Source organism: Temnothorax americanus, unplaced genomic scaffold (assembly GCF_048541705.1).
Source record: "Temnothorax americanus isolate GAGA-0224 unplaced genomic scaffold, ASM4854170v1 Scaffold222, whole genome shotgun sequence".
NCBI lineage: Eukaryota > Metazoa > Arthropoda > Insecta > Hymenoptera > Formicidae > Temnothorax > Temnothorax americanus.
In genome coordinates this window covers 26515-43926 of record NW_027509363.1, presented here as the reverse complement: position 1 = coordinate 43926, position 17412 = coordinate 26515, and the positions used below count along the sequence as shown (strand labels likewise).

The window sequence follows — 17412 nt, the reverse complement described above, 5'->3', positions numbered from 1 at the left end:
TCTTATGCTATTTACTAAATGTCTTTAACAAGTTCAATTAGTTCTCGTTGTCTGCACTTGGTAGTGGACAAAGCTTCTTGACTGGCCTTTTGAAGTCACCGCTCTTAGTCTTAACGGTAACCACTCGCACCACACCGTCCTGTCCAGGATGCAAGGCTGTGACTCTACCCAGAGCCCATTGTAGCGGAGGGAGGTGGTCCTCTTTTATCAGAACCACGGTATTCAGTTCGATGTTGTCTCCTTTATCCGACCACTTTGTCCGCTGCTGCAATTCGTTTAGGTATTCTCTGTGCCAGCGGATCCAAAACTGCTGACGCAATTTTTGCAGGTTTTGCCAACGGGTGAGATGCTTCTCTGGAACCTCAGCGTAATCATATTGTGGTGGCTGTATAAGTAAATCACCTATCAAAAAATGAGAAGGTGTTAAAACAGAAAAATCGTTTGGATCGCTAGATAGCGGCGTGAGGGGCCGCGAATTCATTATCGCTTCCACTTGATACAGTAGTGTACTACATTCCTCGTATGTAAGTACTCTCCCTTGGGTTACCGTATATAAATGCCGTTTAGCGACCTTGACTGCCGCCTCCCAAATACCTCCAAAGTGTGGAGCGCGTGGAGGAATAAAGCTCCATTTTATCCGTTGATTGGCCAGGCTGCGTCCTATTTCCAAGCTCTCCTTTTCTAGAAACGTGTATACCTCTTTTAATTCTCTGGATGCTCCTACGAAATTTGTCCCGTTGTCCGAAAATATCTCCGAACAAATTCCACGACGAGCCGTGAACCGATTCAAAGCCGCCAGGAATGCTTCCGTTGTCAAATCCGAGACAGGTTCAATGTGCACCGCCTTAGTGTTTAGACAGGTGAAGATCGCTATGTATCCCTTTGAAAGGTGAGGTCTCCCTCTGCGTCGACTTTCGCGGAGTTGAAGCGGGCCTGCGTAATCCACACCAGTTCTTCTGAACGGTCTGTCGAAGCCGATCACTCTTTGTTTAGGAAGATCTCCTATTTTTATGCCTGGAACTGTTGGTCGAAATCGAAAGCAGCTTAGACAGCCTTTAACTGTTTTGCGGGCTTCTCTGCGACCGCTCAAAGGCCAATAACGTTGTCGCACTGCATTGAGAAGCTGCTCAGGGGGACAATGAAGCAGACGCGAGTGTTCTTCTCGCATGATCAGACTGGTTACTCGATGCTTTGCTGGTAATACGATAGGGTGCATCTGACTTGCTGGCACACTCGCGTGTCGAAGCCTTCCACCTACTCTCATCAAACCCTCTTCATCTATGAAAGGATCTAGAGATCGCAATTTGCTTTTTCGCGACAATCTTCGCTCTCTCCTTAGGTCGGCGAGTTCCTCGGAAAACGCTTCCTGTTGCACCTTCTTTAGGATCGTCCGGTCTGCCTTTTCCAGATCTTTGATTTTGATTGCGCTTACTTGCTCCTTATCAAGAGCTCTGGCCTTAAACTGGTGACAGCGAACAATCACCCGCTGAAGTTTTCGGTACGTCGAAACCCTCGCCCACAAATCCAGTGTCCCGATAGTCGTCAGTGTGACTACTGTGGATTTCCGTTCCAGAAGATCGACTTCCGGCTCTTCCACAAGTTCCGGTTCTTGACTCTTACTTACGATCCAGGGAGGCCCATGCCACCAGAGCTTACTCTTCTCTAGCACGTCCGCGGTGGTACCTCTTGACAGCAGATCGGCTGGGTTCTCATCCGTCGGCACGTGACCCCAATCGGTGTTTTCTGTTAGGTTTTGAATCTTGGTTACGCGATTCGCAACAAATGTCTTCAGTTCATGTGGTCTCGCTCGAATCCACGCAAGCACTATCTGGCTGTCGGTCTTTAGTTTGACGATGTTGATCCTGTTGCCGTACGCGTCGTTTGCGAGGGCATATAATTTTGCGAGCATAAGTGCTGCTTCGAGCTCCAAACGCGGTAGCGATATTGTTTTGAGCGGCGCCACTTTCGTTTTGGCGCATATGAGATGTGAACTGATAACTCCATCTTCATCCCTGCTTACTGCGTACAAGCATGCGCCGTAAGCCTTCTCCGAGGCGTCCCCGAATCCAAATATGTCGAATTTATCGGACGCGTTCTTTGGATTGACGTTTCGTGGTATCTGTAGATCACCAACCTTTGCTAGAGCCTGATTGTAGTCTTTCCATGCAGGTACGAGCTCCTCCGGAATCTCCTGATCCCAATCTAGGTCGAACAGCCATAGACGTTGCATTATTATCTTCCCTTTGATCAACAGCGGGGCGATGAGTCCCAATGGGTCGAACACTTGCGCTATTTTTGACAAAACAAGTCGTTTTGTCACAGTTTGACTTTCTTCCGTTTTGATTTGATACTGTAGACGGTCCGTTTTCGCGTCCCACAGAAGACCCAGAGTCTTGAGAGCTCCTTCCTTATCTATAATTAATAGTTCTTCGGTTTTGCTCTGCTCTGCGAGATGCGCCAAAACTCTTGGGTCGTTGGAACGCCACTTACGCAAGTGGAATCTGCCTCGTTCCAACAATTGAGTAAGCTGTCGTTGTAATTCGATCGCCTTTTCTAATGTCTTAGCTCCGCTGGTAACGTCATCCATATAGGTGTCTTCCAAAAGCGCGAGCACCGCTAGCAGCAAGTCCATTCCGTATTCTTCAGCCAGTTTTCTCAGCGTTTTGATTGCTAAGAATGGCGCACAGGTCGTTCCGTATGTCACTGTGTTCAATCGAAATATCATCACGGGATCCTCTGGATTTCTTCGCCAAAGTATCAATTGCAACAATCGATCCTTTTCTTCAACTAGAATCTGCCTAAACATCGACTCTATATCCGCTGTTACGACGTATTCATGTGTCCTGAACCGAAGAATTATTAGGATCAAATCTCCCTGTAGATTTGGTCCCGCGATCAACTTGTCATTCAAAGAAGTATTCATGGTCGTTTTTGCAGAGGCGTCGAATACTACGCGTAATTTCGTCGTTACGCTATCCGGACGCACGACAGCCTGGTGCGGCAGTATGTAATGCTCAGGCTGCTTTCACATGCGGCGTAAAATTCGTACGCCAGCGTACGCGTAACCTGCGTATTCTAGTAATATGCCAAAACTTACGCTATTTAAAAAGTACCCAATTCACATGGAGCGTATTGCGTTAAATTTCGCGTAAAGCGCAACAATCCTGACCAATGATAGATCAGGCCTTCTGTTGTACAACAGAGCAGAAATACTAAAGTGATTTTTGATTGGTTGTTAATATTTAAGCGTATTGCTAAATACGCGCCATGTGATTGAGGTACTTTGCATGTACGAATGTGTGAAAGCGCAATATATGTAACGGTATGCACGGTGGGGTTAGGAATGCAATAAAGAATAGCATTTATAACCTATTGTCACTGGCAACGATTGCATTACTTGCAATCATTTGAGATCACTTGAGATCATTTGCGGATTTAAATTTTTTGTTGCCTACTGAAAATCTTGAAGGTAGGAAAGATTATTTTTTCTATTACTTTTGTCACATATACTTAGTCCCTCTGCTCTAAAAAAAACTAAATTTTTTATTTCTTAATCTTTATTAGGCTATAAGTATATTGGACGAACTCGTTTTTTGGAAGTTCATGGAATCCCTTGAATATGGATTCCAACATCCTATTAGCGATTATTGGCATACGATTGAAGAAGTGGAGAAAGGCGAAGCAAACACTTCAACACCGGAAAATTAGAAAACCGAATATACTGAAACTCATTGCACTATGGAGACTTCTAGTAGAGCGTGAAGAAAAAGAAAGCCGAAGAATATGGGTTCGCCCAATATTCACACAATCTTGAAGATATTTGCAAGGAGCAAGTGACAATCTGGTCAAAGAAATGGAGCTACAAGACCAGGAAATGTTCTACAATTGCTGTAGAATGTCTACAGAAATGTTTGATCAGTTGCTGAGTATAGTTGGACCTTTCCTTGAAAAACAGATTGTTGTTCGAGACCCAATACCGGCTCGCACACGGCTTCTGGTGTGTTTGCGTTACTTAGCCTCCGGTGACAGTATGGCCTCAATATCCTATGCATTTAGAATTGGAGTAAACACTGTTTCAAAAATTGTTTCTGAAACGTGCGAGGTATTGTGGAATTATTGTCTCCACGAATTTGTAATGCCACCAATGAACAAAGAGGATTGGTTGAAAATCGCGGAAGAATTTGAGAGAAAATGGAATTTCCCTCATTGTATAGGTGCAATAGATGGCAAACACGTTGTGATTCAGGTGAGTTCTTTTTTTCAGAATTTATTTGTTATTTGTTTATACTGAGAAGTGCTAGAAGATTAATTGTGATAAACATTTCTGTTTGCTTTTCAGGCACCACCGCATAGCGGGTCGGTATATTATAACTACAAAGGAGCTCATAGTATTAGTTTGTTAGCAGTTTCGGATGCCAATTACTGCTTCACACTATAGTCGACATTGGAGCCGAAGGTAGACAGAGTGATGGAGGTATCTTTGCGAACTCAAAGTTTGGTCAACGTTTTGAAAGAAATGAAATAAATTTGCCACAACCGAGTGAAATAGAACCTAGCGGACCCCTTTTACCATATGTATTAGTGGCAGATGAGGCATTCGCACTGAAGCAGTATATGATGCGACCGTACCCTCGAAGTTACCGATTAACTCGTCAGAAAAAAATACTTAATTATCGTCTGAGTCGAGCGAGAAGGGTGATCGAAAGTGCATTTGGAATTCTGGCGGCACGATGGCGAATCTATCGGCGGCCAATAATCTCGTCCATTTCCACTGCAGTGAAAATTGTTCAAGCGACTACATGCTTACACAATTTTATAATCAAGAATGAAAACAAGTTGCAGAACTTCCAAAGGCGGTACACTCGAACTGGCACAGAGATGACGCGAAACCTCGATTGGCGGTGCATTGCAAGAAATTAACAATGCTGGCCAAGCTAACGCCCACACTCGACTTGCCTCCAGAATCCGGGACGATTTTGCGTCACACTTTGAACACGGCGGAGCAGTACCTTGGCAGTGGCAAAAAGTTCTTAACAATGATTTTTAATAATACTTTGAATCTTTCTACATGAAAATGATAAGACTAAAACGTTAGCAAGTCCTAAGATAATTGTTACAAGCAATATCTTGTATGTATAAATTTATTAATAAAAGAAGTTCAGTTCAATGCATATTTATTCAACGATTAACATTTTAAAATACACATTACATATTATTATACTTTATGCTTATACACTTATTATAATATACTGTATATATTCCCTTAACTAATATCACGCGTTTGTACTTTTACTTACAGTAATGTGACTACAAGCGAATATCAAATTTTAAGTTAGGTGACGTACAATCACAATCTTTGGTTTACTTTAAGGAAAAACAATTTGTTTACAGATCAAATCACTAAAGCTTTACCGTGCTATGTATTTATAACACCCCGCAAAGATGTTTTCTCTAGAATCAAGAGACACGGTAGTGTCTCGCGCCAAGTACACGCGGAGCGAGACCGACCGTGACTCTTTTACGCGACGCGACGGGTTGCGAGTACCCGAGATGTTGAGATCTCGATAACGAGTGAACGGATCAAGTTCTAAGTAGGCTTGATCGATAGCTTGGGGTCCAATTAGGGGAGGGTTTCTCTCATAATATTCCGCTACGTGCCCTACGAGCGGAGATATTGCGACGCAAAGTCCAAATGTGAAAATTTATTTTTAAGATACGTATACTACTTCTAACGCCGACGTCTGATATGATGACGTCATAATCAGAAACGTTACTTTCACTTTTTCGACGCTGGCGGCGCAGGTATCGCCAGTTTCGATATCGCGCGCGTATTTCGAAATTAGGTCGATAGACTTATCGGTCAGAAGGAAGATTTCTATTTAGGTAAATTAGGTATATATATAAATAATATATATTGAGTTAACGGAAAAGAAGATTCTCTACGCTTGGCAGAAAATGCCGCTAGGGAATTTTTAAGTCGATTCTTATGAATTAAGCTTGAATTCGATGTCTAGGTATCCCAGATTGCCGATGACGAGGTCCAGATAGTGCGCTTCATAGTTTTCGGTGTCCAGGTGTAATAACACATTGAATTCGATGTCTACGTGTCCCAGGTTGCCGATGACGAAGTCCTCATAGTGCGCTCCGTAGTTTTCGGTGTCTACGTGTATTAATACCTTGACTTCGATGTCCACGTGTCCCAGGTTGCTGATGACGGGATCCAGATAGTGCGCTTCAGAGTTTTCGGTGTCCATGTGTAATCGTACGTTGAATTCGATATCTAGGTGTCCCAGGTTGCCGATGACGAGGTCCACATAGTGCGCTCCGTAGTTTTCGGTGTCTACGAGTATTAATATCTTGAATTCGATGTCCACGTGTCCTAGGTTGCCGATGACGAGGTCCTCATAGTGCGCTCCGTAGTTTTCGGTGTCCAGGTGTAATCGTACGTTGAATTCGATGTCTAGGTGTCCCAGGTTGCCGATGACAAGTTCCACATAGTGCGCTCCGTAGTTTTCGATGTCTACGTGTATTAATACCTTGAATTCGATGTCCACGTGTCCCAGGTTGCCGATGACGGGACCCAGATAGTGCGCTTCATAGTTTTCGGTGTCCAGGTATAATCGTACGTTGAATTCGATGTCTAGGTGTCCCAGGTTGCCGATGACGAGGTCCACATAGTGCGCTTCGTAGTTTTCGGTGTCCAGGTGTAATAATACGTTGAATGCGATGTCTAAGTGTTCCAGGTTGCCGATGACGAAGTCCACATAGTGCGCTTCATAGTTTTCGGTGTCCAGGTGTAAGAATACGTTGAATTCAATGTCTACGTGTCTCAGGTTGCCGATGACGATGTCTAGATAGTGAGCTCCGTAGTTTTCGGTGTCTACGTGTATTAATACCTTGAATTCGATGTTTAGGTGTCCCAGGTTGCTGATGACGAGGTCCAGATAGCGCGCTCGGTAGTTTTCGGTGTCCAGGTGTAATCGTACGTTGAATTCGATGTCTAGGTGTCCCAGGTTGCCGATGACGAGGTCCACATAGTGCGCTTCGTAGTTTTCGGTGTCCAGGTGTAATAATACGTTGAATGCGATGTCTACGTGTCTCAGGTTGCCGATGACAAAGTCCACATAATGCGCTTCATAGTTTTCGGTGTCCAGGTGTAAGAATACGTTGAATTCAATGTCTACGTGTCTCAGGTTGCCGATGACGAGGTCCACATAGTGCGCTTCGTAGTTTTCGGTGTCCAGGTGTAATAATACGTTGAATGCGATGTCTAAGTGTTCCAGGTTGCCGATGACGATGTCTAGATAGTGAGCTCCGTAGTTTTCGGTGTCTACGTGTATTAATACCTTGAATTCGATGTTTAGGTGTCCCAGGTTGCTGATGACGAGGTCCAGATAGCGCGCTCGGTAGTTTTCGGTATCCAGGTGTAATCGTACGTTGAATTCGATGTCTAGGTGTCCCAGGTTGCCGATGACGAGGTCCACATAGTGCGCTTCGTAGTTTTCGGTGTCCAAGTGTAATAATACGTTGAATGCGATGTCTACGTGTCTCAGGTTGCCGATGACGAAATCCACATAGTGCGCTTCATAGTTTTCGGTGTCCAGGTGTAAGAATACGTTGAATTCAATGTCTACCCAAGCAGCATTTTTCGGTTAACTTTCCGACTAAGGACTACTTTTCTACTAATCACAACGTTGTAAGCGGTTCAAGAAAGTTATAAAATGTAACTTATAATTACTAACGTTTTTTGGACGTTGTCTAAACGTTAAAATTACGACGTGCTTTTTTTATCACTTTCCCAACGTCAAATTCGAATCAGTTTAAGTCCTATTACCCGACGTTAAGATATTTAACGTTCGCCTGACGTTATACTCTGCACTACACTTTTCGAGCGACTTTAATACGTAATTCCCAACGTAAACCAACGTTTTGTTATCAAACGTTGTAAAACGCTAACGTTGTGAAACGTCGCCTGTGGTCATTTCTGACTGACGTTAAGAAATCGCGAGAAATGGTAACAAATTCTGCCTAAAAAAATGTAGAGCAGATTACTGCTGCGTCAAGCGGGCATCGTCGACGGCAATTCGCGGCGTGAGCTACGAGGACTATGCGACGAATGTTGACGATCCACGGCCAAACCGGTCCATCTCATCTCACGCGGTTATCGTCGCGTCGTCGGAAAACAACGCGCGCGCGCCGCGCGGTTCACAGCTCGAGAGCGCGTTCGCTCGGCGCACGGCTGCCATAACCATGCTCTAGATCACCATATAGATGGTATTGCATAGGTCGGATTTGGTTAAGATATACGACTCATTCGCAAATCTAGTATAGAATTTTCAACTAATTAATACTTTATCGACATGTTAAGTCAGTTTGGCGACCTTGTTAAGACTTTTAGTCAATATAGGTACAATTTTGCCTACAGTGGTATACTACTTAGTTTGGAAAAATCGGAAAAAGTTAATTATTTTATACGAAAAGACAAATTTTAGTAGAATTTATCGCACTTTTTACTACGTAAAGTTTGATATAGTGTAGAACGCTGACTTCGCCATTTTCATTCCTCAAAGAGGAAGGCAAATAATCCGCCATTTTCCAGTATATTTAGATTTAAATTTTTTAACGCACTTTATTAACAATTTAAAGCATTTATATAATATCTGTTGTTAAAGTTTTGACAACATATTTATCTTAAAAGTAATTTTGATGAAAAAAAATTAAAATCTACACTTTGAAAAATTTTAGTTATTTATTAGAATATTTAGTAAATTGGAATATTTTAGAAAGGATTCGTCTAATTTTGACCTATCATTTCCACATTTATCAATAAAGTGGGTTTTGTTATACAATTTCAGTGCTGGGTTCGTGTATTTATGGCAAAATTACAATAGTATCAAAGACTGCGCAAACTATATTTTTCCTATAAAGCCATTTTATTTGTGCCAAATTGATAAGTACATATTATGATACATTTATTACACCAATGCCGTCATATGGTTTGAATGGAAGCACGAAAACTACACCTAAAATGTACGTTGTGAAAAAATAACCTCAGGTCTAGCAGAGTGTACAAAATCAAAGTTTACATACCAACGTTAAAACTGGTGGAAAAAATGTAACCTCAATTTAACTTATATAAGTCGGATTCCAACGTTGGTACAACCTAAATTTGATTCCCCAAATTAGTGCAAAAGAGGGTTAAAACGACGTAGCAAAAACGTTGGATACCAACGTTAAGTGTGTTTATCTTAACGTCGGGCGGACGTCAAAATGCTGCTTGGGTACGTGTCTCAGGTTGCCGATGACGAGGTCCACATAGTGCGCTTCGTAGTTTTCGGTGTCCAGGTGTAATAATACGTTGAATGCGATGTCTAAGTGTTCCAGGTTGCCGATGACGATGTCTAGATAGTGAGCTCCGTAGTTTTCGGTGTCTACGTGTATTAATACCTTGAATTCGATGTTTAGGTGTCCCAGGTTGCTGATGACGAGGTCCAGATAGCGCGCTCGGTAGTTTTTGGTGTCTAGGTGTAATAATACCTCAAATTTGATGTCTACGTGTTCCAGGTTGCCGATGACGAGGTCCACATAATGCGCTTCATAGTTTTTGGTGTCTAGGTGTATTAATAACTTTAAATCTGAATGGGTGCGTTTAGCCGATACTCCGCTAGCCTAGCAATTGTGAGCAGTCGCTCGTTTTCGCTCGTTTCCTCTCCTTTTAATCCATTAGGTCAAAAGAGAGGAAACAAGCGAAAACGAGCGTCTGCTTACGATTGCTAGGCTAGCGGAGTATCGGCTGAACGCACCCAATGTAGGACACGTAGATATCGAATTCGAGATATTAATACATGTAGACACTGAAAACTACGAAGCGCACCTTGTGGACCTCGTCATCGGCAACTTGGAACACGTGGCCATCAAATTCAAGGTATTAATACACCTGTACACCGAAAACTATAGGGCGCACTATGTGGACCTCGTCATTGGCAACCTGGGACACCTAGACATTGAATTCAAGCTTGATTCATAAGAATCGACTTAAAATTTCCCTAGCGGCAGAATTAGAATTGTCATGACATAATAAAAATCGCTAAATTAAAATTATGTCTAGACATAACAAAAATTGGACAAAAATTATGTCTAGATATAATAAAAATTGGATGAATTAAAATTATGTCTGACGTAAAAATAATTATCAAAAATATCGATACCTGAAGATATCGGTACATACATATACAGTTGCGAACAACATTCAGTAAGACACGCAAATAAAAATAAATAAAGAATTTTACAGTTAACGACTTATTAACATTAATCATGCTTTATTGCGATTATGTTTTATATTGAAATTGAAAAATATATACAAGGTGTACAACTAAAAGGGTTACAGATTATTATTTTTAAAAAACTAAGCAAAATATTAAATTGTTGTTTTCTTTAGAAATAATAGTCCGTAACAATTTTAGCTTCATACCTTGTATTATATACTGTTTATAAGATTATAAGATATATTGTTTATAAGATTAAGATGCGTAACACTATAAAATGGCGTGATATCCGTACAAAATTACCTTTTTAAAAAAAAGGTAAAAAAGAGCGCCAAGTACACGCATATTAGTGTATATGTATTATGTTGTTACCCTGTTATGTTGTTACCTCGAAAAAAACAAAGTGGTAGTATTATACCTCCAAATAGCTTTATCCTGTACATACTGTTTATAAAATGCGTAATATACTACAAAAAGGCGTGATATCCGCACAAAATTACCTTTTTTAAAAAAAGGTAAAAAAAAGGCGCCAAGTACACGTATAGTAGTGTATATGTTGTTACCTAAAAAAAAATGAAAGTGGTAGTATTATACCTCGAAAAAACTTAAGTAACAAGTGGTAGACTTTTATATCTCGAAAAATCTCGAAAAAATCTAAGCAGTAGTATCTTTATTTCCGAAAAATTATAACTCAAGTGATACACGTCACAAAATTAAGTTTCCTTATCAAAAAGAAGAGTCGCGCTTCAAGTGATCTATTACAATTACAAAAAAGAAATGATATCTCTTTAAATTAGAGCGCCAATTACAGAGAGAACATGTATATTGCCTCAAAAAATAATTGTTGCACTACTTTGAAAAATCTTTACATTGTGTCAATTAGAAAAGAATGTATGATAACAATTTTATAAGATTAAAAAATTTTATTTAAATTTAACAAGGGAATACAAGATATTTAAATACAAAGTTTACATGTGTATTTTTTAATGGTCACAAAAATTTACAGAGGTAACAGTACAAAATACAAATATTTTATTAAAATATTTAATCCAACGAGGGAATACAATTTGTATTTAAATATAAAATTTATATATGTATTTTTCAATAGAATAAAATATTTAATCACAAAGAATTACAAAGGTAACAGTACAAAATAAAAATATTTTATTAAAATACATAAATTTTTCTTGTAAAAAAACTTGGCGCTGTTAGACCTCGAAATTTTAAATAAATAAATAAATTTATTCTATACTTAATTATAAGCCGCATTATCCGCCGTCCGCGTCGTCACGCACACCCATATCATTCACTCCCACATCCACGCTGATAATCATTTTATATTACTCCCATCGCATTTTTCTCTGAATTATTTTTATTTACTGTTGTCCTTATTTATTTAAAATTTCGAGGTCTAACAGCGCCAAGTTTTTTTACAAGAAAAATTTATGTATTTTAATAAAATATTTTTATTTTGTACTGTTACCTTTGTAATTCTTTGTGATTAAATATTTTATTCTATTGAAAAATACATATATAAATTTTATATTTAAATACAAATTGTATTCCCTCGTTGGATTAAATATTTTAATAAAATATTTGTATTTTGTACTGTTACCTCTGTAAATTTTTGTGACCATTAAAAAATACACATGTAAACTTTGTATTTAAATATCTTGTATTCCCTTGTTAAATTTAAATAAAATTTTTTAATCTTATAAAATTGTTATCATACATTCTTTTCTAATTGACACAATGTAAAGATTTTTCAAAGTAGTGCAACAATTATTTTTTGAGGCAATATACATGTTCTCTCTGTAATTGGCGCTCTAATTTAAAGAGATATCATTTCTTTTTTGTAATTGTAATAGATCACTTGAAGCGCGACTCTTCTTTTTGATAAGGAAACTTAATTTTGTGACGTGTATCACTTGAGTTATAATTTTTCGGAAATAAAGATACTACTGCTTAGGTTTTTTCGAGATTTTTCGAGATAAAAAACTAAACATTACGCCAAAATATATAAAACTAAAAACATAACTAAAGTTTTGCACGATTACGTAATACTAAAATCTTATCGTATTGAATGTTTTATCAGTTTTTCACTCTCTTTGACGATAAAATTAAATTTCAAGAGTATATTAACAAAAAAAATTGTTTTAATCAACGTACGCGTAGGTACAAAAAAAATTATACGACTAAGGGCTATCTTACGGTTGTACATTGCACGGATTTTTTGGCACGAAATCTTTGATTAAAAAAAAAAACACACATTTAAAGGTGTTGGTTCGATGATGATATGGAATGAGCGACCTATCGAACATTTTCAAACATGCCTTTTGAACAGTTACGTTGATCTCGATCGTCGGAATCTTGATTAAAGCAACGATCTTCCATTTCACCTAGCAATGTCAAAAACTGTATTTCTAGTTTGGCTCTGTTTCGATATGGCAGTTTTCGCATCCCTTCTCCCAAGCGGATAAGAAATCCGTCCAGCGGATCAATCGGTTGTGTTGCTGGCTCATTTCCGCTTCTTATGGCTTCTATCAAAGCTTCTTGCAAGGCAGCATCATTTTTTTTTTCTAAAACACGAACGCAAATACGTCAACGTACATTTTGACACTGAAAACGTTTCTTTGGCTATGGTCAACGTGACGCTACAAATGCTTTGGAGCGTTCTTCTTCTCCTTCTTTCTTCATTGAAAGAAAAGAGAAGAGGAATGCTTCGAAGCATTTGTAGCGTCACGTTGAGCATAGCCTTTATGACACACATTAAGTATATGTAAGGAACTTAGGTAAAAAAAACTCATACTTTTTGCAACAGGCGGCTCATAAACGTCGATGGAGTCGACGATTTGTACTGATTCTACAAAGATATTAAAATGTTATTCGCGCGGTAATTAAAAAAACTGAGAGATGATAATATAAATGAACAAACGTTTCGATCCTGTGGTTCGTGGTCGTGTAGGCACTCTGTTTGTAGTTGATGTCAATGGAAAGTCTTTCGTTGGTGTCGGGGTTTGTGAAAGGACGTCGATGGAATCGAGCGAACGTGGAGAAGTATTTGTAGAAGTCGGCGTTCGTGAAGGAACATAGGGGGATGCATGAGTTTGTGGAGACTTGTTGATAGCTGAAGTTGAAATTTTGAAGTGTCGAAGTTGAAATGTTGAAGTTTCTTGAAGTGTCGAAGCTATGGCATCACTCTCGTGTTGCTCGTTTTGTGTGTCAAGTGAAGTTACTACTTCACTTTCATTGGCATCTGTCAAAGAACTCACTGTCCTGAAATACATATATTAATGAGTGGGTTACACCTGTGACAAACTTTCTTTTATTTCTGACTAAATAAGAATGATAGTTATGTAAATATTAAAAGTAAGAACTTACGGCCGTGTCTGCAATGAATCGTCAAGGAATCTCATAAGCTCGTAATATTGAAACCTTGACTTAAAATTGGTATTAGCAACAGTAGCTGCCGATCCGCTGGGTATGTACGCTCGAACCTTCTTGCGGGCTTTTATGTAATTATCTCGTAAATATTTCCATCGAGCCTTAGCTTCTTCTGGACTGAGGGATCCTTTATAAATAATTTGATTTTAAAGCTTATTCTACTCATTTACATTTTAAAGCATTATATGCAATAAAATAAAAGAAAAGGGTTTCTACATGTGTAAAATATATACCTCGTAGTATATTTGAAACTTTCATCCATAATGCATTTTTACGCAATGTAGTTCTCTCTGAAGCAGGTACATGACGGAAGTCGTAAAGCCCACGCTTGCTTCTAACTGCTTCGATCAACAGCTCGTTTAAATTTTCTTTGCCAACAACCGTTGGATTGTTTTCGACTGTTAAATAATTATACTAATTAATTCATTTAATAGAGCAAAATATACATAAAGAGTTATATACAGCAATCATACCTATTGTTACGACACAGTTTTCGTCAATGTTGATGCGGTCTACATCTTCGATGTAATTTTTGAAGCATTCGTGATCGGTGAAGTTTGTGGTAAACCTAAACAACCACCCGCAGTATCCACATTTGTGCTACATTAAAAAAAAGGAAATATATAAGTCAAGATGTATATGCCGCAGCAGATTGCTAAAACTAGCCCAAACATGCAAATGATAGGATAATACTATAATTATCAAGCATAACCTTGAAATTATTTTGTCATATTGGCAAGCGATTACCGAATACTTCTAAGCATTGAATGGATTATTTTTAGAAACTTTATATAGAATTTGTTAGAAGAATTTGTTGACTTACCCGAATTTCATCCATTTCTTTATATTCGTCCAATCCGTCTGGTCACAAATGTTACTCTCGGCGATTGTCCACAAACACACACACACACGTCACTTCATCAGTTACGTGAGAAATTGAATTTGGCATATCGGCAATAGCGTAAAACGCGTAAAATAACTAGGCAGATTTGCGTATGATAGCTGAGATGATTTGATTGGCTGACGTGGTTTGGCGTAAGTTACGCGTACGCTGGTGTACGCATCTTACGCCGCATGGGAAGGCAGCCTCAGACTTCAGAACTTCGTCCTCAACCTTTGTCATGTGTTCTTGATCGATATAGTCCTGCATGAACTTGCAATATTCCCTTTTTAAATCAGGATCTTTAGCAAATCGACGCTCCAATGCGATGAGGCGTTTGAAAGCAAACTCTCTGGGCTGCGTTCCAAAATTCACTCTGGTTAACTAAAATGCTATAGTGTACGTGACGTAAACTATAGATTTTAGTTACCCAGAGTGAATTTTGGAACGCAACCCTGGAGTCTCCGAGTGTTACATTAGGCCGAGTAGGTAAGCGCACGATGAACCTTCCCGTCGCGTCCCTCTTGTATGTGGTCTCATACAGCTTCTCACACTCTTTTTCTTCTTCCGACAGTTGTCGAGTTCTTGGTATCTCTTCCTGAAGCCAAAACCTTTCTATCTGTCGCAGTAACATTTCATTAGTCACCGCGAGACAGATTGCTGATGACGGCGGTTGCCTTTCGGTCATTTCCCCGCCTATTATCCATCCGAATTGCGTCTGTTGTACTGATGGTTGTCCCTCGATTCTATTTTTCGGCGACCCGATGAGACACTTCCAATATAGTCCCGCACCGATAAGTAAATCAATTGGACCCGGTTCGTTGAAACATGGATCCGCAAGTAAAGCGTCTTTTGGTAGAATTATTTTCCTTACGTCAATCTTACTCTGCGGAAGTCGCTCTGTTATCGTCGGTAATACCAAACATTGTAATGTCGTCTCGAACTCGTTGTGGATGGACTTGATCCGTAGTTGCGTTATCTTTCGAGCACTCGTTTCCTTTTGCCCTATGCCTGTGATGAGCCGTTCTTCTTTGCTGCAAGCCAAATTGAGTCTATTCGTCAAACTTGTTGTCACTATATTTGTCTGCGATCCGGGATCTAGTAACGCACGACAGACTTGCACGTTGCCCTTCGAATCGTATGCATGTACTCTAATTGTCGACAAGATCACTCGAGTTTCTGTCCTTTGCGTGTAGTAAACACTTAAGGACGGTTCCTCTGACTTTTCGCTCACTAAAGTCTGCGTTTTCAATTCGCTTTGCATGCTCGTTCCTTGAGTAAGGCACGTTACGACCGGCGTTTCCTTTTCACTGCTCTCACTTGTTTGCGGCTCAGATTCTCTATGAAGCAGCGTGTTGTGGCGATTGTCGCACTTCTTGCACGTCGCTGATCGGCAGTCCTTTGCGTAATGCCCGGGATTCAGGCAATTTATGCAGAGTCGTTTGTCTCGTATTGTCTTCATTCTGTCAGGAGTTGATTGCTTTAACAATTCTTCGCATTTGTATATCGGATGTCCTCCTTCGCAGATCTTGCATCTTGCTGTTGTCGTCGTGAGTGAGACTTTCTTCTCGCTCTTCTTTTGTGTCGCTGGCTTCTCACTGGACGTTTGCTTTCCCTTATTCTGATTCAAAACTCTCAACGTGTGACATCGCTCCGTCAAGAATTTCAGAAACTCTTCTATCTTCGGCATGTTTCCTGGCGTTCTGTTCTTAGTCACATTCTGCCAGTCACGCTGTTCAGGAAAATCCAATTTCTTCTTTGCCAGATGAATTATCATCGTGTCCCATTCATCTACTGGCTGCTCTAGCGCCTGCAGTGATGTCATGTGCGTATGAATATGCCATATAAATTGTCGAATTGAGTCAGCCTTATTTTCCTTTGCAATATTTGGAAATTGTAACAGGGCATCAAGATGAGTCTCGATAATTAACATCTGATTATCGTACGTATTCTTCAGGAGTGTCCAGGCATTCTCGTAGTTCTCGTCCGATATATTAAACCCCTGAATTACTTGAAGAGCTTCACCTTTTAGAACACCGACCAAATATTGGTGTTTTTGCATCGGCGATAGGTCGATATCGCGATGTATTGTCGTTTCAAAACTGTTCTTAAAAAACATCCATTTTGTATAATCGCCGCTGAACTCTGGCAATTTAATTTCAGGCAACTTCGGCTTATTCCGTCGCTGTCCTTCGTCTCTTGGCTCTTGTACGTGATGCTGATTAGCTGCTTGCTGTGCAGCTGCTTCCGTATTTATTATTTTCCGCGCTTCCGCTGCAGCCTTGTAGTAACTGCTTTCGAAGATCTCTCGTTCCGCTTCGCCTTCGACCTGTCTCGCCTCCGCTTGTTCGTCCGTTTCTGCTGGCCGAGCGTCTATTTCGTCTTGTATTTGCTCGAATTTGTTCCATAACTCTTCGAGCTTTTGTAATCGCACTTGTGCTTCTGCTGCGCTTTTTACGTCCTCCGTGTCGAAATATATCCTTATTCTGGTGACTTGTCCCTTTATCTGGGCCCTTTTTTGCTTTAGCGTTCTCATTTCCGACATTTTGGAAAGAATCTGGAATGCACGTGAGTTAGAACGGTATTATAGACCGATTTACTCACCTTCTTGATTTCGATGCTTCACGTCTCGTTAACCGCCACGTTAAGGTTATGTTGCGGTATCGCTTCGTATCTGTCGTCACTACGCGTGCGAAATCCCTTGGTCCGCCAATTGCTGTGTATCGTAATGCATCCGCGTGAGTCTGCCTCGACGCGTTCAATCTCGTACGTGGTTGCGACGCCTTGTTTCACGCGTCTCATATGCCTGTATGCGCCTGCCTC

General features: G+C 40.1%; 3 protein-coding genes across 5 annotated transcripts; all 3 read right to left on the bottom strand.

Annotated features, from left to right (window-relative positions):
- Positions 1 to 37: 37 nt before the first annotated feature.
- On the bottom strand, positions 38 to 2923 carry LOC143898217 (uncharacterized). The gene has a single exon (XM_077407528.1). The coding sequence runs from the start codon at positions 2921 to 2923 to the stop codon at positions 38 to 40; it is 2886 nt and encodes a 961-aa protein (XP_077263654.1).
- A 7539-nt stretch (positions 2924 to 10462) lies between these two features.
- LOC143898211 (uncharacterized) lies at positions 10463 to 14689 on the bottom strand. Of its 3 annotated transcripts, XM_077407513.1 has the most exons (8): positions 14533 to 14680; positions 14183 to 14309; positions 13943 to 14107; positions 13647 to 13836; positions 13201 to 13541; positions 13075 to 13128; positions 12599 to 12844; positions 10465 to 10828 (listed from the first exon to the last, which is right to left on the bottom strand). In XM_077407513.1, the coding sequence occupies exons 1-8, from the start codon at positions 14545 to 14547 to the stop codon at positions 10650 to 10652; spliced, it is 1317 nt and encodes a 438-aa protein (XP_077263639.1). In that variant the 5' UTR covers positions 14548 to 14680; the 3' UTR covers positions 10465 to 10649. The 3 variants fall into 3 exon arrangements, with proteins under 3 accessions (XP_077263641.1, XP_077263639.1, XP_077263640.1); XM_077407514.1 differs by lacking the exon at positions 10465 to 10828 and having other exon boundaries at positions 10842 to 12844; positions 14533 to 14689; XM_077407515.1 differs by lacking the exons at positions 14183 to 14309; positions 14533 to 14680 and having other exon boundaries at positions 10463 to 10828; positions 13647 to 13826; positions 13943 to 13986.
- LOC143898207 (uncharacterized) lies at positions 14675 to 17134 on the bottom strand. Its single transcript, XM_077407502.1, has 2 exons — positions 15020 to 17134; positions 14675 to 14946 (listed from the first exon to the last, which is right to left on the bottom strand). The coding sequence occupies exons 1-2, from the start codon at positions 17132 to 17134 to the stop codon at positions 14689 to 14691; spliced, it is 2373 nt and encodes a 790-aa protein (XP_077263628.1). The 3' UTR covers positions 14675 to 14688.
- Between the last annotated feature and the right edge of the window lie 278 nt (positions 17135 to 17412).